Source organism: Pseudorca crassidens, chromosome 12 (genome assembly GCF_039906515.1).
Source record: "Pseudorca crassidens isolate mPseCra1 chromosome 12, mPseCra1.hap1, whole genome shotgun sequence".
Taxonomy (NCBI): Eukaryota; Metazoa; Chordata; class Mammalia; order Artiodactyla; family Delphinidae; genus Pseudorca; species Pseudorca crassidens.
This window is the reverse complement of record NC_090307.1, coordinates 20,844,285-20,865,651: the sequence shown is the minus strand read 5'-3', so window position 1 is coordinate 20,865,651 and position 21,367 is coordinate 20,844,285. Positions and strand designations below refer to the sequence as shown.

General features: G+C 38.4%; 1 protein-coding gene across 1 annotated transcript in view; it reads left to right on the top strand.

Moving 5' to 3' along the window:
- Positions 1–20,665, top strand: part of LOC137203278 (netrin receptor DCC-like) — a 99,837-nt gene extending 79,172 nt beyond the window's left edge. Inside the window, exons 6-7 of the mRNA XM_067699055.1 lie at positions 12,351–12,493; positions 16,141–20,665. Coding sequence (XP_067555156.1) covers positions 12,351–12,493; positions 16,141–16,230 — 233 coding nt within the window. The 3' untranslated portion in view covers positions 16,231–20,665. The remainder of the gene's footprint in view (positions 1–12,350; positions 12,494–16,140) is intronic.
- The last annotated feature ends 702 nt before the right edge of the window (positions 20,666–21,367 follow it).

The window sequence follows — 21,367 nt, the reverse complement described above, 5'->3', positions numbered from 1 at the left end:
AGGAAGGTTTTAGGCATCCTGTCGGCTGATGGGTGGGACTGTGTTCCCACCCAGTTAGTTAGTTAGTTGTTTGGCTTGAGATGTCTCAGCACTGGCATCTACAGGCTTTTGGGTGGGCTGATGAGCCAAGATGCCAGGAGCAGGGTTCACATGGTAGAATTTTCCCAAATATGGCTGTCACCAGTATCTACATGCTGAGGGTGAGGGACAGCCACACCTCACGTCTCCAGGAGACTCTCCAAGCAGTAAGTAGGTCTGGCCCAGGCACCTATCAAATCACTTCTTTTGCCCTGGGTCCTGGCATGCATCAGACTTTGTGTGCATCCTTTAAGAGTGAAGTCTATATTTCCATCCTGTGGGGCTCCTGAAATGAAGCCTTGCTGGCCTTCAAAGTCAAATACTCTGGGGGCTTGTCTTCTCTGTACAGGACTTCCAGGCTGGGGAGCCCAACAAGGGGCTCAGAATTCTCACTACTGTGGGAGAACCTCTGCAACATAATTTTCCAATTTGTGGGTTGCCTGCCTGAGGGTATAGGATTTGATAATACCATACGTCTACCCCTCCTACCTGTCTCGTTGTGGCCCCTTCTTTATGCAGAGTTGTAAAAAATCTTTTCTTGTAGGTTCTTATCTTTTATATCCATGGTTGTTCTGCAGATAATTGTGATTTTGGTGTACTCATGAGAGGAGGTGAGCTCAGGGTCTTCCTACTCCACCATCTGGCCGCTCTCCCATTTTCTTTTCCTTTGCTATATTACTCTGATAAAACTCAGAAATGTCACTGAAATTAAGAGAAGTTTTATTAAGAGAAGTTTTATTAAAATTATTTATGTTAAACCAATTATCAGCATAGTGCAGTTCTCCAAAGTGAAGAAATAAATATGAAGCAAAGTCTTCTCTAGAGGCTGCTCCCTAGATCTATAAAAATAGGAAAAGCTGTCAAAAATTCCATCATTTCTTGACATTGAAGAATAGGAGTGTAATACCCTGAAGTAAATGCTTTTTCTAATTGCTACTGATTTCACTAGTTCTTTGGGAGGGTAGGATTATGGCTGTCTTTCAGGCTGTCAGAACACCATCAGGCAAGGCAAAGGTTATCATGCCTTCAAATAACCCATCATGGAGAAGGAGCACACAAGAATGGGGGATTAAAGTTGGCTTTTAAACTGGCATATGAGGGCAGTGTAGAAAAAGCCAGACAGCAACAAAGGAAGGGTGACAAAGCCCATTTGCAACTGCAATCCAGGAAGGTTTAAATGACTATGTTGAGCACCTGAAATGGCTATAACATTGTAAATCAACTATATTTCAATTTTTAAAAATACAGAAGAAAATGATGAATGGACTCAGGATAAATCACCTGCCAACAGTAGCAATCCATCAGCAGGTGAGAGGCAGCAAGATGGTTCCTAGAGTGAGTCCTCTGCAGATTGGACTGAGCTCTTAGACATCACTTACTAATCCAGATGCCAGGTGACTACACTACTTGCTCACTTGAACATAGTCTATGCCGTTAGACTGGCTATTTTTTAGGAAGATGTTTGCTTGGTTTGAATGATGTAGAGAAAATAGATTCAGAATGTAGCCTTTTGGAAGAGCCACTAGTAAGGTCTCAGACATGAAGTAAAGGCATGTCTTGTAGTTCTTCAGGAGAATAAAAGATGCAGACTTAGAAAATCAAAACAGGAGCCAGTAATACATAGTGAACTGCAAGTACATAAGTGAAGAAAAAACTGGTGACCTTGTAAGGACCAACCCAGGCTTTACCAGTTTCAAGACCAAAGTTGTCTTATTGGCTGTGATAAATCTCTCCTGGAAAATTTCCCTTAAATTCCCCATTCAGGAAGATGAAAAAAAAATGTAACACCCTGCTAATACTGAACTCACTCTAAGAGACTCTTCAAAATTCTTCTCCTGTATGGGAATGTTTGTTATTGAAATTTTCTACCTTGATTTCTTGATCTTCAGGGACCTCAGTATTGTCTCCAGCAAAATAAAGGGAGGGTCACTAGATGAACTTCAAGGGCCATCAGGGTTCCAGCATTCTAAATTGATTTGAATCTGTGAATATTACTTGAGAGAAGGCAGTAACATGAGGTTTAAACAAACAAACACTGCATGGTCTTTGAGCTGAGGCAATGGCTTTAATTCCTTTTGTAAAATGCACAGCATCTTGCATGTATTCAACACTCAGTAGGTTCTAACTGTTGCCCAGACAATCAATTATCTTCTTTCTAATGGGTTTGAGCTATGGTACTCTTCAGGCATATGTGCATCTTATTGTAATAATACAAGTATTTCAGATGCAGTATAATACACTGTGGATCTGCCCAAGTCATTAGGATCTGAGGCAGCAAATATTCCATTAGAATGTATTTTAATAGAACTATAATTTCTCTCTGCAAAACTAGAAGTCTGATAAGTTATAAAAGAATCTTTATTCTTACATGTTTCCAAGTGTACAACAGGCCTGTTTTAATTTCCTGCATAGTAGGCTAAGCCCATACCATTTACTTTTTCTTGTGTTAACTCTTTGTATTGCTATATATATATATATATGCTAAAGTGAATTGTGTTAATTTGTGAATATGTTAGACATATTTGCCTGTGTTTGTTTAAGGGTTAAAATGTAAATTTTTCAGAAATAGGTTATCTAAAGATTTAAAAACTACAATTTAGGCAGAGATGGGAGACTAGAAGGATGTGGAAGCTCACCTCTCTCTTCCTACAAATACATCAAAAATACATCTACGTGTGGAACAATTCTCACAGAATACTTACTTACTGAATGCTGTCAGAAGATCTCATACAACCAAAGCTGCAAGAAAGATCACCACATAACTGGGTAGGATGAAAGAGGGGGAAAAAAGGAATTGAGATGGGACCTGCATGTCTGGCAGGGAGTTATGAAACAGGAAATGTTCCCTCACCCGGGGAACCTCCTTCTCTGGCTGGGAGGTCAGCAGGGACAGATAGATAGGGAGTCTCAGAGGAAAGTGCAGCAACTGGCTTGTAGCAGGCAGCACAGACAGTCCTTGCCACCTCACTGCACTTTCCAGCCTGAGACGCATGTCTGCTGCCACGCACAGTGCCTGGGTTCTGAAACTCAAACTTGAGCAGACAGACCTAGAGAGAGGACTTGGTTTAGCTGCACAGAGACAGCCTGAAGGCCCTGGAGTGTGGTCGAGGCCACAACTGGGAATGTGCACAGGATGGAGGCTGGGTTTGCCATAGGAGGCCCACTGTCAACATGTGCCCAAAGGGAGGTTGTGGACCCACCATAGCAGTCTCATCTCAGTGTGCTCACAGTGGGCACTGCTACGAGCTCTGGGAATGCACAGGCGGGTTGCCAACACGTGGATGTGGGGCATAAATCTGAGCCAATTCCTTGTGGTCCCACAGTGGGTGCTGGTATGTGACTTCAGCAAGTTCACACCAGCAGCTTTGTGAGTGCTTGGGGGACATTCGAGCTGAACACTGGCATTCCCACAACAGAGACTGATCCAAGGGCAGAGCCTACAACAGTGTACTTTGTGGGTGCCCACCATAGGTGGCAGGCAACGTCACAGAGTGCATGTCCTGGTGGACAGCTCCTGGGGAGGAATATGCAGCAACTCCTTCCCAGTGGGAGGGCTCTAGTGCCACCTGCTCACACCACAGCTTAAAACTGGATCTGGGGGCTTCCACTCCAACAACTGGGGAGCACTGGATCTGGGGGCTTCCACTCCAACAACTGGGGAGCAGACCCTGTCCCTGAAAGCACTGTGACAACTATGGGACAAAGAGGAGGCCTCACCCCACATCCACTGAAGGCTCTGGTCATGACAACACCAAACACACCCTTTATCAGGACAAGGGCCAGCACAACCTGAGGAAAGAGGTGGCAAGCATCCATACCAAAAAATGGCCCTCTTGCACCAAGAATATTGGCCTCACACAGGGTCACTCCCACATAAAAACAGCCCTTCAGAGCCACAGTAGATAACTGTTTGTTTCTAAGTAAAATGAAAAAGCAGAGGAACCACTCCCAATTAAAAAATGAGAAATCCCCTGTTTGTTTTAAACAATGAAATACACCTCTCCAGTCTACCAGACTCTGAGTTCAAAAAGGAGGTAATAAAAATACTGAAGGAGTTAAGGAAGACTATCAATGGAAATGCAGATCACTGTAACAAGAAACTATAGAGGAGAGATTCAAAATTAGACAACTCAATTGCCAAGATGAAAACCAAGTAACAGGCAATAAAATAGCAAACTAATGGAGAAGAATGATGATCTCGAAGACAGAATAACAGAAATTACACAACCAGACAGAAAGACAAATGAAAAAGTAACACATGAGATCTATGGGATAATATAAAGTGTGCCGATTTATGCATAATAGGGATCCCAGAAGGAAAAAGATATCCAGGTACAGTAAGAACAGAGGGTCCCAAACAAGATGAACCTGACCAGACCCACAATAAGACATAATTGAAATGGCAAAAGTTAAATGAGTATTCTAAAGGCAGCAAGAGAAAAACAAATAGTTACAAGTGAACCCCCCCATAAGGATATCATCTGATTTATCCACAGAAACTTTATAGGCCAGAAAGGAGTGGCAAGATATATTCAAAGTTCTGAATGGGAAAAACCTGCAACCTAGGATACTCTAGCCAGCAAAATTAGCATTTAGAATGGAAGGAGAGAGAAAGAATTTCTCAGACAAGCAAAAACCAAAAGAATACATCAGTACTGAACCTGCTCTGAAAGAAATATTGAAAGGTGTTCTCTAAATAGAAAAGAAGCAAGAATCTATAAGAAAGGGAAAAATCACAATAGGAGAGGCAAATACATAAAAGCATTGTAGATCACTTAAATAAACCAGTACATATATTTTTTAAAAATCAAAAAAAAATTTTGTGAAAGTGATTTTAACTACACAGTGAACAGCAAAAGGATAAACACAGTGAACAGCAAAAGGATAAACAAACATGAAGATGTAAAATAGGAAATCAAAATTACAAAGTGTCAGGGAGGGGAGTAAGAAAATATAATTTTTTTAGCCTGTGTTTGAGCTTATATGACTACCAGTCTCAAGCAAGTAGATATAGTAATGGGTTAACATACTTGCAATCCAGGGTAACCACAAATCAAAAACATATAATGGAGTCACAAAACTGAAAAGAACTCAAGCACAATACAAAAGAAAACCATCAAACCACAAAAGGAAAAACCAAAAGATAAAGGACAAGAAGAAATACAAAATCAACTGGTAAACAAGATTTAAAGTGGCAATAAATACATACCTATAAATAATTACCTTAAATGTCAACAGACTAAATGCTCTGATCACAGGACAGAGTGGCATTTGGACAATAAAACAAGAACCTACAATATGCTGCCTACAAGAGACTCACTTTAGAGTGGAGGACACACCTATATTGAAAGTGAGGGGAGCAAAAAAGATATTTCATTCAAGTAGAAATGACAAGAAACCAGGGGTAGCAATACTCATATCAGACAAAATAGACTTTAAAACAAAGTCCATAAAAAAAGATAAAGGACACTATATACTGATAAAAGGATCAACGCAAGAAGACAATATCACACTCAACACATATGCACCCAATATAGGAGCACCTAAATACATAAAACAAATACTAACAGACATACCTGGAGAAACTAATGGGAATACAATAATAGTAGGAGACTTTAACACCCCACTGACATCAGTGGACAGATTGCAGAAAGAAAATCAATAGGGCAACAGAGATCCTAAATGACACACTAGAACAGTTATACATAATTGATATCTTCAGAACATTAAATCTGGAAGAAACAGAATACACATTCTTCCCAAGCACACATGGAATGTTCTCAAGGATAGACCACATACTAGGACACAGAACAAGTCTCAACAAATTAAAGAGGATAGAAATTATTTCAAGCATCTTCTCTGACCACAATGGCATGAAATTAGAAATCAGCCACAGAAAGAGAAATGAGAAAAAAACAATTACATGGAGACTAAACAACATGCTACTAAGAAACCAATGGGTCAAGAATGAAATCAAAGAGGAAATTTTAAAAATCCCTCAAGACAAATGACAATAAAACACAACCATACAAAATCTATGGAATGTAGCAAATGCAGTCCTAAGGTGAAAGTTTATAGCATACAGGCCTTCCTCAAAAAACAAGAAAAACAACCTGACCTACCACCTAAAAGAATTAGAAAAAAGAACAAACAAAACCTAAAGTCGGCAGAAGGAAGGAAATAATAAATATCAGAGAGGAAATAAATAAAATAGAGATTTAAAGACAGAAAAAATTAATAAAACCAAAAGCTGGTTTTGTTGACAGAATAAACAGAATCAACAAACCTTTGGCCAGGCTCACCAAGAAGAAAAGAGAGAAGACCCAAATAAACAAAATAAGAAATGAAAGAGGAGAAATAACAACTGATACCACAGGAAAAAAAAGAATCATTAGAGATTACTATGAACAATTATGTGCCAACAAATTGGACAACCTAGATGAAATAGACAGTTTCTAGAAACGTACAGCCCACTAAAACGGAATTAAGAAGAAGTAGGTAATTTGAACAGACTGATCACTAGAAGTGAAATAGAACCTATAATTTTAAAACTCAATGCAAACAAAAGTCCAGGACTGGATGGCTTCATTAGGGAATTCTACCAAACATTTAAAGAACTTATACCCATCCTTCTCAAACTCTTCTAAAAGTTTGAAGAAAAGGGAACACTCCCAAAATCATTCTATGAAGCCACCATCACCCTGACACCAAAACCAGACAAAGACACTACCAAAAAATAAAATTACAGGCCAATATCTTCGATGAATATAGATGCAAAAATCCTCAATAAAATATTAGTAAACCAAATCCAACACATAAAGTGGATCATACACCATGGTCAAGCTGGATTCATGCCAGGGTCACAAGCATAGTTAAACATATGCAAATCAATCAACGTGATACATCAATCACATCAACAAAAGACAAAAAACACATGATCATCTCAACAGATGCAGAAAAAAGCATTTGATAAAATGCAGCATCCATTCATATTAAAAACACTCACCAAAGTGGAAATAGAGGGACTATATCTCAACATAACAAAAGCTATTTATGACAAACCCACAGTCAACATAATTCTCAGTGGTGAAAAGCTGAAAGCCTTCTTGCTAAAATCTGGAACAAGACAAGAACGCGTACTCTCACCACTTCTATTCAACATAGTATTTGAAGTCCTAGCCACAGAAATCAGATAAGAATTAAATGTATCCAAATTGGAAGGGAAGAAATAAAATTGTCATTATATTTAGATGACAAGATACTATGTGTTGAAAACCCTAAAGTCTCCACACAAAAACTACTAGAACTGATAAATATAGCAAGGTAGCAGGATACAAGATTAACATACATAAATCAGTTGCATTTTTTACACTAACAATGAAATATCAGAAAGGGAAAGTTAAAAATAAAATCCCTTTTAAAATTTCCTCAAAAAAATAAAATACTTAGGAATAAACCTGACCAAGGAGGTGAAAGACTTACATGCTGAGAACTATAAAACATTGATAAAGGAAATTGAAGACTATTTAAAGAAATGTTAAAATATATTCCATGCTCTTGGGTTGGAAAAATTAATATTATTAAAATGGCCATACTAACCAAAGCAATCTACAGGTTTAATGTAATCCCTATCAAATTACCCATGACTTTTTACACAGAACTAGAACATATAATCCTATATGGAACCATAAAAGACCCAGAATTGCCAAAACAATCCTAAGGAAAAAGAATAAAGCAGGAGGCAAAATCCGCACAGACTTCAGACAGTACTACAAATCTACAGTAATCAAAACAGCATGGCACTGGCACAAAAACAGACATATGGATCACTGGAACGGAACAGAGATCCCATAAAGAAACCCATACACCTATGGTCAATTAATCTTTAACAGAGGAGCCAAGATTATACAATGGGGAAAAGATAATTTCTTCAGCAAGTGGTGTTGGTAGAGTTGGACAGCTGCATGTAAATCAATGAAGTTAGAACAAACCCTCACACCATACACATAAAAAAGCTCAAAATGGCTTAAAGACTTAAATATAAGACATGACACCTTAAAACTCCTAGAAGAGAACATAGGCAAAACATTCTCTTATATAAATCGTAGCAATACTTTCTTACGTCAGTACTTTCTTAGTCTCCCAAGGCAATAGAAATAAAAGCAAATATAAACAAATGGGACCTAATCAAACACAAGTTTTTGCACAACAAGGAAAACCATAAATAAAATGAAAAGACAACTTACAGAATACAAGAAAATACTTGCAAATGCTGCGACAGAGGAGATCCATCTCCAAAATATACAAGCAGCTCGTACAGCTCAATATTCAAAAAAAATAAACCACCTGATCAAAAAATGGGCAGGAGACCTAAATAGACCTTTCTCCAAAAAGACATACACAGATGGCTAATAGGCACATGAAAAGATGCTCAACATTGCTAATTATTCGAGAAATGCAAATCAAAACTACAGTGAGGTAGCACCTCACACCAGTCAGAATGGCCATCATCAAAAAAATCTACAAACAATAAATGCTGGAGAGGGTGTGGAGAAAAGGGAACCCTCCTGCACTGTCGGTGTGAATGTAAATTGGTACAGCCACTATGGAGAACAGTATGGAGATTCCTTAAAGAAGTAAAAATAGGGCTTCCCTGGTGGTGCAGTGGTTGAGAGTCCACCTGCTGATGCAGGGGACACAGGTTCGTGCCCCGGTCCGGGAAGATCCCACATGCCGCAGAGCGGCTAGGCCCGTGAGCCATGGCCACTGAGCCTGCGCGTCCAGAGCCTGTGCTCCACAACGGGAGAGGCCACAACAGTGAGAGGCCCGCGTACCGCAAAAAAAAAAAAAAAAAAAAAAGTAAAAATATAGTTACCATATGATCCAGCGATTCCCACTCCTGGGCATATATCTGGAGAAAACTCTAATTTGAAAAGATACATGCACCCCCCAATGTTCACTATTTACAATAGCCAAGACATGGAAGCAACCTAAGTGTCCATCAACAGAGGAATAAAGACGATGTGAGATATATATATAGATACATATATATATATACATACACACACACACACACACACACACACACATATATATATACACACACAAAATATTACTCAGCCATAAAAAAGAATGAAATAATGACATTTGCAGCAACATGGATGGACTTAGAGAGTATCATACTAAGAAATCAGACCAAGACAAATATCACATGATATCACTTACATGTGAAATCTAAAAAATGATACACATGAACATATTCACAAACCAGAAACAGACACACAGACATAGAAAACAAACTTATGGTTACCAGAGTGGAAAAGGATGGAGGGGAGGGATAAATTAGGAGTTTGGGATTAGCAGATACAAACTACTATATATAAAATAACCAACAAGCACCTACCATATAGCAGCACAGGGAACTATATTCAGTATCTTGTAATAACCTATAGTGGAGAAGAATCTGAAAAAGAATATATATATCTGAATCACTTTGCTGTACACCTGAAACTAACACAGCATTGTACATCAACTATGCTTCAATTTTTAAAAAAACCTAAAATTTAAAATTCAATAACAATTAGATTTCACCATACACCATCAAGAAAGTCAAAATTGTAACAAAACATATAAAAGATATATACATAAAGTGTTAATTGTTGAAATGCCGCTACTCTGTTCTACCAAATGTAGGGAAGGAAGAGGTGACTCACAGAATGTGACCTATAGGAGGAACAACTTTCCATGGCAATAAAGCTACGTTCAGCTTTCATCAGAATATTGTGAACATTCTCGAAGGGATTATAAACAGAATTCAGAAAATGAAATTCAAAGTGGGAGTTCAACAGATACATTCTCAACGTTCACCAGTACTGTATGAAAATTCCTCGTTAAACTTTGTGCTTTCCCTTAGGTGATCATCTATAAGATTAATGTGAATTACACAAGGTGGACTATGTAGAGGGCCATTTTATAGCATCGTTCCGCCAGGGTTTTTAAATGCCTGCCTTTGTATTTGGGGTTACAACTAAGTTGGCTCTAGGAACACTGTGTTTATAGTCAGAGGCAGACTTACTATATAAATGATTTCTTCAGATCTAACGAAAACCAGCTGGCATTACATTCTCTGGAAAAATGAAGGTTTGCCTATTGTTCAAAGAGAAAAAAACTGAGAGTGAAAATTGATCATGTAAGACAAACCCAAAATCACTTGTGGCGCAGCAGTGAGTACCAAACGTATGTGTATAGGACTTTGCTATTTAATTTTAAACATGTTTTGGTTTTATAGCATAGTATTAGAACTACAAGTTTATAAAGGTTATGCCACGTTTTATGTTTGTATAAATTTAAACAACATTGTGATAAAAGTAGCTTAAATTAATGCTAAGTTCATTGTTTCCCCTTTAAATTCAAACATAATTTAACTACAAGAAACTGTAATACAATAAATGGTTTCTACCCTCAGGTTACTTATAGTCTTGAACTAGATTTCATATTCTTTTACATTGCTTCTTCGAAAGCCTCATTTAAATTGGATGGACTAGATCAAAATATCAATGATAAAACCTTAATTTGCTCAGTTGCAAATCCTTGCTCTGTCTGCCCTTTTGAAATGTATGAACTTAAGCAGGTTACTCCATTTCTCTTCATTTTAGTATCCTCATATATGAACTGGAGATAGAAGGCTTGTTTTGGCAATTAAATATTAATAATAGCTAGCTCTCTTTGAACAAGTTACAGGAAAGCAGCCACTTTAATCTTATCAATCCTCACAAATTATTATTTCTATTTTATAGATGAAGAAACAGGCAAGAGAAATTAGTTGAACAAGGAATTACATATGTAGTACGTAGTTAGGCTTTATAGGATCTGAATTCAGATTGGGTTGGTAAGTAGCAAATTCTTCTGCACTATGTTATTTTGCCTAAAATAAACTAAAATGCTTAGCATAAGTCTAGAGCTTAGTAGGAACTCCATAAATATTCCTTCCTTAAGAAAATTATTCTTGTTTCTCCTGTCTCTATATCTCTTCTCATATGAGTTACCAAAAACCTCAGATAACCCTCTAGTGATAAATGATTCTAACTGCAGACTTTGAGCCTTGGTTTAAGAAAAAGAGTGAAAGAATATAAATATGAAGGAATTAAATGCTAGGCCACGGTATGAAAAAATGTGCTTTTGTTGGGATTTAGCATTTAGCAAATTGCTAGCCTCCTAGATTGTTTGCATTCTTTCTTTCCCAGTAAGCAAATACCCCTTATTTCTCTGATAGTAGAATAACTTTTGAGTTTTATTAACTAGAATTATGTTTTTGAAAGTATGGTCAAAATAACTTTTTTCCCCAAAAATATATAGTACACCATTGGGATCATTAGAACTTAAACATCATCACTGATGATAGAAGAGAACTGAGGCAAACTTCTTTTGATGACTTCAGTACCTTCTATGCTGAGGTCTTGGTTATAGTACTAAGAATGACAAAAGTCCTTACGTATGTAAGGTATACTAGCTGATTCGATATGCCTTTATAAACTTTTTGTTTTAGACTATAGGGACAAAGTTATATTACTGCTATAATCTAAGCAGAATTTACAAGGCAAATTTTAGACCCAAAAAGAAAAGGTAGCCATTGTTTATAGCAGACTAAAGTATCATTTGGGAGAAACTCAGCAGTTACTCAAATGATTTTCATGAGGATTAGAATGTATGTCATTGAGAGACACTAATACTCATCAGGACAGAATCATACCTTTTTTCTTTTCCAAAAGAAAATCAATAATGATATTCAATCAGGTTAGCCGTAAAGGACCGTTTTGTACCGTAACATCTAACACGCATTTCCAGATCAGAGCAACCATCTCTTTTAACTGCACAAATATTCCTTGGCACTCACAGTTCCATGGCTTCTATAGGTGGTTTAGCCCAGGGCTTTCTGGCTCAAAGCTGAGGCTGGCCCCAAATGAGCTGGGCTGACACTTTAGACGGTGTGATGAACAGTCTGCAACTCCCAGGCAACCTTTCACAGGGAGATTTGAAATCCACTTGAAATTACGTATGACTGGTGGAGCTTCACCTGGAGAGGCCCAATCGGGATTGTTTTCGATTCAGTAGAAATAAAATAAGCCTGTCATTGTGTCAGAATCCATCTCTAGACTACAGAATGAACAATAACCTAAAATCAATGCCAACCGACTGGATTCAGCTTACATGCTTGAGAGTTTGTTCCAGGGTGTTTCATACAGTACTTTCATCACTCTGTGTTTTCCTTTTAGGGCCTACTCTTCCCAAGACTCATGTCAAAACAGCCTCTCTTGGGTTGGCTGGAAAGGCAAGATCTCCTTTGCTTCCTGTATCTGTGCCAACAGCCCCTGAAGTGTCTGAGGAGAGCCACAAACCAACAGAGGATCCAGCCAATGTAAGACCATCCTTGAACTTCATGCCCCATTAAGGGAAGCACTGCTGTGCAATGCAGTCTAAGCCAACCAGCACTCCCCATTAACCCCAAGCCCTTGTTGTTCTTATTGTTTGTTTAGTTCCTGCACTTACATATGAAGAGAAGAAACTTTAGGGAAAAACATTGTATCAGGGATTTAGTTATATTAAAAAATCGTTGGTACTTAAAGCCAACCTTATAAATACAAGCAGATAGCAACAGAATGAGTGACTTTACATACATATATGTATATATACACACGTGTATATATATGAATATACACGTGTGTGTGTATACGTAGATAGATATACACTATCATCACTATCCTATAATATGAACCACATGTGTAATTTAAAAGTTTCAAAGAGTCACATTAAAAGATGTAAAAAAAAATTATACACACACACACATTTTCATCAATGAGATGAAACACCTTGGCATACCTGGAAATATAACTATATAATTATTCTTTAAAATAGAAAAATAGTAATAAAGCTATACTCTGAGGAGCCTTCTGAAGTTATACATGTCACTTATAAAATCATAAAATAGCCTAGAAATACAGAATTGAGAAGAGGAAAACAAAATGAAGAAATGAAGGAAAGAATTTAGGAAGAAAAAAAAAAAAGAAGGAACTGATATATTTAGAGGGGCAAGTTTAGTTATTTAATGAGAGAAAAGTTTGCCAACTAAGGGAGGCAGCTAAAAAGTGATCAAATTAGAAAACTCTGAAAAAACTCCATGGGGACCAAAAGAAATCGAAATTTTGAGAAAGCAAACAATTCCCCCAACAATGCATTTTGAGGGAAATTTAAAAAGACGTTGCCTGAAGGCAGCAATTTAGAAAACTCTGGAGTCTTTCTGAATATAATTCAAGAGAAAACATTTAAAAGAAGGCTAAGGTACTAACACATATGATACCTTGAAAAATTAGAGGACTGGAGGGGAAAAAAAGATGCAAAAAAACCCAGATTAGAATCACCTCATTTGAATTAACATAAATTTTTTCTTGATTTTATTGTTTTCAGTACTACAAATAATAAAATATTTTAACACTTGGAGATCAGACAATCTGGATATGTGTATGTGTGTGAATGTGTGCAGAAGTATGTTATATAATTAACATACTTTCATACTTAAAAGATTCAAATTTACAAGAATCTAATGCACTGCTCTGTCAGGATATAGCTGTTTACATATTGCAATAGTTTAGTGTCACAGTTGTTAGCCATATCTTAATTCAGATCAAATTCCTAAATTTATATATCTCATCTCATAAGGAATCATGTCAGGTGGCCCAGTTTTTGCACTTAAGATTGACTCTAAGGGACTTCCCTGGTGGTGCAGTGGTAAAGAATCCGCCTTACAATGCGGGGAATGCGGGTTCGATCCCTGGTCAGGGAACTAAGATCCTACATGCCATGGGGCAACTAAGCCTGCACGCCGCAACTACTGAGCACACGTGCCTCAACTAGAAAGCCTGTGTGCTGCAAACTACAGAGCCCATGCACTCTGGAACCTGTGCACCATGACTAGAGAAGAGAAAACCTGGACTCCACAACTAGAGAGAAGCCCGTGCACTGCAACCCCGCGTACTGCAAATAAGACCCGATGCAGCCAAAAAAATAAAAATAAAAAAATAAACTGTTTTAAAAGTTTGATTAAAAAAATATAGTGACTCCAAAGAGTGACAGCCAAAAGTATAATATGAACAGCAATAAGATTATATAATATGTTAAAGGAAATATAGAAATGGGACAAATAATCTAGATCATCACTGTTCTATAAAAATATAATGTGAATCACATGTGTAGTTTAAAACTTTCTAGGAGCCACATGAAAAGATGTAAAAATAAACAGGTGAGATTACTTTTAATGATATATTTCATCTAACCCAGTACTTCCAAAATATTATCATTTCAACATGCAATAAATATAAACATTTATTAAGATATTTTACTTTTTTTGTATTAAGTGCTCATAATACGATGTGTATTTCATGTGTACGATGCACCTCTATTCAGGCTATCCATATTTTGAAAATCCAGTAGCTACGTGTGGTGTGATGTTGCTGGATTGGACAAGATCTAAATAATTTGAGAAAACTACACAGATAACTATGACATCATTTTGGGAAAGGAGTTATCAAATTAATCAGTTCACTTCAGCATCCCTCCTCATACATAGGTCAGTCTTTGGGGCCAAATTGGCTACATCTTTCAATCCCTGTTAAACTCTGAAGATTACACATTACATGACCAGATCATTCACTGGCAGGCTGAGATTCCCACAAGAAGGTACCGTTTCCAGACTGTTTAATACCACAAGTTGTTTCTTCTCCACCAGTGTTCTCATGGCATCCCGGGTGTTTATTTGGCAGGACTTAATATACATTCTGACCATAGTACTGAGTAATGCTTCCTGGCCTCCACAGAGCAAAACGTCATGCCTCAGGCCTCAATTTGGTTCAATAATTTCAATAAGTTCATCAAATGAATGAGCTAACCAAGAATAACCCGGTAGAGTCGGTATGTATACGTCAAAACAAAGGGTATTTTGAGAAAGGAAAAGAAAAAAGATCCTAACATTTATTGAGCACTTAGCACTCGCCAAACTGACCTGGGGAATCCTCCCAGCCACCCAGTGAGGTAAGGTTGCTATTCCCATTTGACAAATAAGGAGACAGACTCAAAAGGTCAAGTCTATAGAAGAACTGGGATTCAAATCAACACCACAGCCTTGTTCTCCCCACTGGCTAACCATCAGAATTAGCTGGGAAGCTTTCTAAAAGGAAGAGTTTCTAACCTTTCCTTGACCTACTGAATCCAAATCCTTGAGGCTAGTGACCAGGGGGTCTGTGCTCACTAAGAGCGAGGTGTTATTAATGACACGATCCTAGTGGCTCACGGTAAGGGAGAGTTACAGACAGTATGGTCACTAAGATTCTGCAGTTCAGGCTTTCCATTTTATCCACCAATCAACCCGTGTCATAAGGTCACCTCTACAACCACGAACAGAGGCAGTTCTGGTTTGGGGTGAGAATTCTGTTTTCACACACAAACTAAGGTCATAATCCTCAGACTTTTCACTGTTCAGGTCAAGTTCCCACACATAAAAAAGTGCCTATGTGGTGTTACAAAGAAAGGAGACCTGGTGATGTAAATTCTGTTCATATCCTAATGGAAAGGAAAAGGAACATGTTGACTATGTACCATGTGCTGAACACTGATAAGCACTAAACATGTCACAGGATGCTGAGAATAGCCTATGAAATAGATATCATCATCATCCTTCTACATCTGAGAACTACACGTCAGAGAGGTTTACTAACTTGTCCAAGATCACACAGTTTGGTAGAACTTGATTTGAAACAAGATTTTTTCTGACACTAAAGCCTTTGCCTCCTCACAAGGATGAACACAGTGAAATAGCAGACAGTCATTCATCACTGCCTCTTTTATTACCAGCATCTTCCTTCAATGATGATATGCTGAGTCCACAGCCCCTGGCTATGGGCCACCGTGCCATGCATGAGAATACGGTGAATCAATTAGACATGGCCCTGCCTTAACCAAAGGAGTGCACCGATATCCACCTGTACTAATGCTTTGCTCTCATTCTCTCTGTAGGTGTATGAACAGGATGATTTGAGCGAACAAATGGCAAGTTTGGAAGGGCTAATGAAGCAACTTAACGCTATCACAGGCTCAGCCTTTTAACACACATTGCCGAATTGATGAGTTGAATCTTCCGGGACCTTTGCAGCATTACCTATTACCCGTAAACAGCACACCTGTGTCCAAGAACTCTATCCAGTGTACAGGTTAACCGTCAGGACCACTGAGTTCTGGAAGATCCTGAAGCAGTTCAGAAGGAATAAGCATCCCTTCTTTCATAGGCATCAGGAGTTTCAAAATGATGACTCTGGGGTCCCTTAACAAAAGCAAAGATACATCTTCACTGCAATGTCAAAGCCGAAGCTGCTAGAATAGTCCTGGGCCTTTGCCACTGCAGTGACCACAGTGTCATGACAGATGCTTACGTTTTCCTTCATCAAGGCCTGTCATTTTCTTCTATGTGTAGGTCTAGTCTTACAAAATGCAAGTGCATTATTGAAGCCTGTACCCTGCCATGGCAAATCAGCGCAAGCTCACTATTTTATTTTCAGATTTAAGGTACAAAGCACCCATGGGAATTTTCTCACCACATAGCACCAAAGGATTGGATGTTTTTCTGACAGCACAAAAAAGTAAACAAAAGGCAGCAAATGCTTACGTTTTGTAACTCAAGTCATTCTTGCACAGGTGGTGGAATTCAGCAAGTGGCTATAAAATTCACCCATTTTAGCAAGTATTGGTAAATCCACTCTTGGTTAACATTGATGTCTGGAGAACAGGAACATTTAGAAATCTGCAACTAGTGGCACCCTGCCAGCAACCAGTCCATTTCCTAAAAGAAGATACAATATGCAATCTTTTCAGACACATGATAATGACGTGCTTAAGCTTGTAATAGGAAACTTTAATTTGGGTGGCTTTCATGCCATACCACACTGTGATGATATTTCAAAGCTTCACCAAGTCCATCTCCCTCAGGAGTCTGGCTAGACTCCACCCCATCCCTCCCTGAGTTCCCCTTGGCAACCAGCCCTGGCCAGGTGGCTGTCTCCACACATCCCTTGGCCTCCTGACCCACCTTTCTGAAACCCTCTGTGGAAATGGCAGAGCCATCACGAGGGAGGGGAGGAAAATGGAAGGCAGTTTCAAACAGTACCTTCTCTTGAGTGATGTCACTTCCACCAGCAGAGTCCTCACTGACTTAGAGCAGGCCGTGTTGGTAGGTGACAACCACCGAGCTCTGTTGTCAAGGAAACCTTCTGCACCATGCCTGCCCAGAGTCAGAGAGCAGCAGAGGGACGGCATCACTTGACACTTGGGACACATCCTAAACCCAGTGGATACTCTTTAAAACTGCATCTTCATTGTGACATAGAATCTTAAACTCCCACTGCCGTGTTTATCTACAGCTTGCAACTAGGTGAAATTAAAAAGATTTTGTGTGCACCCTTTTAGTTTTTGAATTTGAAGCTGCATTTGGAGTTAATCCATTTATGCAGCTGAATCGCCAAAAGGGAGCCAGTTTGCATATTTATCAGTTAGGCAACTTGAAAACCCAGTAAGAGAGTTTCAGCTGAATTATTCCTTTCAGCTCTGCCTTTGATTTCAAGCTTGAGTAGGTCATAATTTTAAAAGAGCATGGAAGGGATAGGATCTTTACAGCCTAATAGCTCCTTTTATTAGGTGGGTAATTATATATGAATCCCTGAATGAAATATTTTGAGTAAAATGGCACTGTAACGGAAGTAATAATTCAGATTATTTTTTTACAGTTTTATGTCGGGAAGGAAATCTTATGTCAAAGAGAGGGCTTGTTCAAATGGTTCATTAGAAAGTCCGGTCCATTTGTGAAATTGTTCCTTCAACAAAGAGTGCTTGATCGATTTACTTATATTTTCATGAAGTCCTTCTGAAGAGCTATGTGGTGTTATCCTATGGGGCAGATAACTCTTATTCAACATCTAGGGTGCTTCGGCAAACAACCGTCCACTGACGTGGAACAAGGCATTTCATAACATGATATTGAGTCTTACAGAAATAATCCATTAGCTCAGAAAAGAAAATGTTCATTAGACCAGCCTTATCTTCTCGAGGTCCTAGGATGGCTTTCCCTTTCTAATCCTCACAAATACGGAACAGACTCTGAAGGCATTTGACATCCGAGGAAGGTCATCCTGAGTGTCCAGTTTGGAATGAGCTACAAATCTCGGATTTCAGGGATTAGTCACATCTTCAATCTGTAGACTGTATCTGCACAATCAAGAGCACTAGCATTTTCACAACATACTAGACTCCTCTGAAGTCAATGACCCTAGGAAATACATTTTTTAAAATATAGGAAAATATACATTATTTGATTTCAGTGGATGCTCTTGAAACTTTCTTCATTAAACAAATCCAATGGTTTATTTCAGTAATTGGCAATGCTAATAAATCTTAGCTCCATGCACTGTATATAGAGTAGAATCCATTTAAATTCTCACAAGAGACTCTTGGGAGATGTACCCAATGGTTTGAATATGAAACAACTTGACTGCAACTCTGTACAACTCTGCTCCCCATTCTCTCAGATAGTTCACACGTGTGTACAGCTGCTTGCCCAGGCTTATAGGTAACTCTTTAACTTCCCAGTCTCCTGATCTCCTGACAAGAAGAAATCTGTCTCTGAGTCTGGTTCATGACATACAGGGCCCTTTAAGCTCATAAATCTCTTTGACTCCCATAGCGATGCTTGACAGCCAACCAGCAGCTCTGCCACCAGGAGTCATTTCTCCCCGAAAAAGAAGAAAATAAAACATGGCGGGGCATCCTCAGGCCTTCCCTGCACTCTGCTGAACTGTCAGGCAAGAGCCTTCTCTTGAAAAAGTTTGGTATTTTTCATTTCATACTGATAAGAAAGCTATTTTCTTTCCTCTAGAAAGTTCTGCATCTGTTAAACTCACAAAAATGCAGATAGCTCAAAATGCATAAAACATATTTGGAGGATGCTCTAGCCAAAATTTAAATATTTCTTAGTGACTCACTTTCAGTAAGAAACTAGTCATAGCTACCTCTTTGTAGAGCAGAGCTATAAGCTTCTAGGGTATTTAAATAATGGAACTTGATATTTGGGCATTATAAAATGCACACACAATTGAACAAGCTGGAAAAAAAGGAAATATATCAAGCCAGGGATATAAGAGGTGAACTTATTAAGGCTTCCTGGGAGGAGTTGGATATAACATTATTCTCTTCAAAATAAGGGTGATTCACAATGACATGTATGTTTTCGTCCCCTGCATTGGTAAGAGCTACAGAAGGAGAGCTGTCCAACATTAGTGTGTCATTCCAGACAACATCTGGAAACTGTAATGTTTGGCACTTGTTGGCTTTTCTGATAAAGAATCTAAGTACAAGTCTTTCTGGAAGCCTTTGTAGTCTGTGCTTGAAGATGGTTGCTCGTTCCTAACCACCCTTGTGATACATCTGTCTGTTGACTTTGTTTAAAGAATCGTCTTCAGGTCTCCTCCAAATGTAATAGAGTGTCTCATACATGACTGCTGGACTGGAATTCTAACCAAAAAAAAAAAAAAAAAAACCCACCTCTAAAGAGATCACCTTACCTTTTAGATAAAATTGTGTCCCAGACTCAGACTCCTTGTAGTTTCAGAATGTCCATTTCTAGTTCATGAGAGAGAGAAAAAATAGAAAAATTCCTTACTTTTAGCTGTGCTAATAAAAAACAAAACCGTCAGAACTTTAAAATAGATGAGGAACAAGGTTGCTTTCCCTTCCTGGACCAGTTTACTTCATCTAAATGCAGACCATTCCTAAAGCCAGAGGTTAGTATCCTAGCCTGTTTATAACCCATATACACAATAGAGAACCCCGAGCATTCTAGAGCAGCAGAGCAGTCATACACTCCAATCTACCATCTCTTTTTAAAATTACTTTCAAAGCAACATTTTACTCATAATAATAATTTGTATTTCTCTGGTAACTTTCAGAAATCACTTTCATAGTGTACAGAAAAGCTTTTCACTTGATTCCAGCATTTCAAATTAAATCAGACTTTGGAAAAATCATAGATAGATGTTTTGTATGGTATTCCATTGCATTTGAAATATGTGCTCCCATGCCTCAGTGTAACTTGCTATCCAAATACCTGCTTCCAAAATGTCCTGATTCTGAAAAGAAATGCCTGAGTAGTTCCTCGTCAGTGATATTATACAGGAGAGCACACACGAAGCCTGTTGTCTGGGCTCTCTGTTCCCGCTATTGCATAATGTTCACTTGGTGGAATTCTAGTTGCACTCTCTGAAGGATTTCTCCTGCTCTCAGTAGAGAGCCTTTGTACATTGTCATCCTATGATTTTTTCGTTGGTTGGAGAGCAACAGCAAAACTCTACAAGATGTCGCAAACACAGAGGCATGGGCCAAGGTATCTCAGTGTGTTCTCAGATGCAAGAAAGGAAGGTTGGGGAGGAGGAAAAATGCTGTTTTTTATTATCGAAGGGTAAACCTGACAATTCTGAACTTTGTGAATTGTCAGCTGGTTTGGGGGCTGGGTGGGTGGGTCTGGGGTGTACTTTTTATAAGTAATATTTAATTTATTATTTAGAGTGGCTTCTTTTTGGATAATTTATGATACAAAGGGAGATCTGGTTGGGAATCTAGATACGGCTGTTAAAGCTGCAGTGTTCCATATCTCAGAGGGACCACTTTGGAAAAGAATCGTCCACTGCTGAGTATGAGGATACGCCCAGGCAAAGCCTCCACTGAATCGCCGTCATCACCGCCTTCTCCCTCTCCAGGGTCATTCAAACACAATACCACCAAACCTACAATATTCTGATAGCATTTTACAGATCAATGCTACTCATTCTCTCAAAGGGCTTTGCGATTCAAACAGATTGTTAGTGTGCTAGTGGTAGGTTTACTTGGTAGCAATGGGTATACTACAGCTTTAACTAGCCTTAGTGGAAAAAGAAATTTTTTGTGGCTACAAAATGCCTTTTTTAAAAAGTATTTTGAGCCTACAAAGAGTTTCTTTAACTTGTCAGACTCTAGCATTGTTAACCAAATTAGACTAGTGATTGCAATATTTAAGTGTAAATCTTGTTCTATGAGAAAGGAAACTTGCTTACAGTTTAAACCGATGACTGTTTCTACACATGATCTTGTATACTACTACACGAGGAAAAAGGGGTTTTGTAATCACTGTAGAACAGTCTCGTATTCATTTTTTATAGAAATGTTA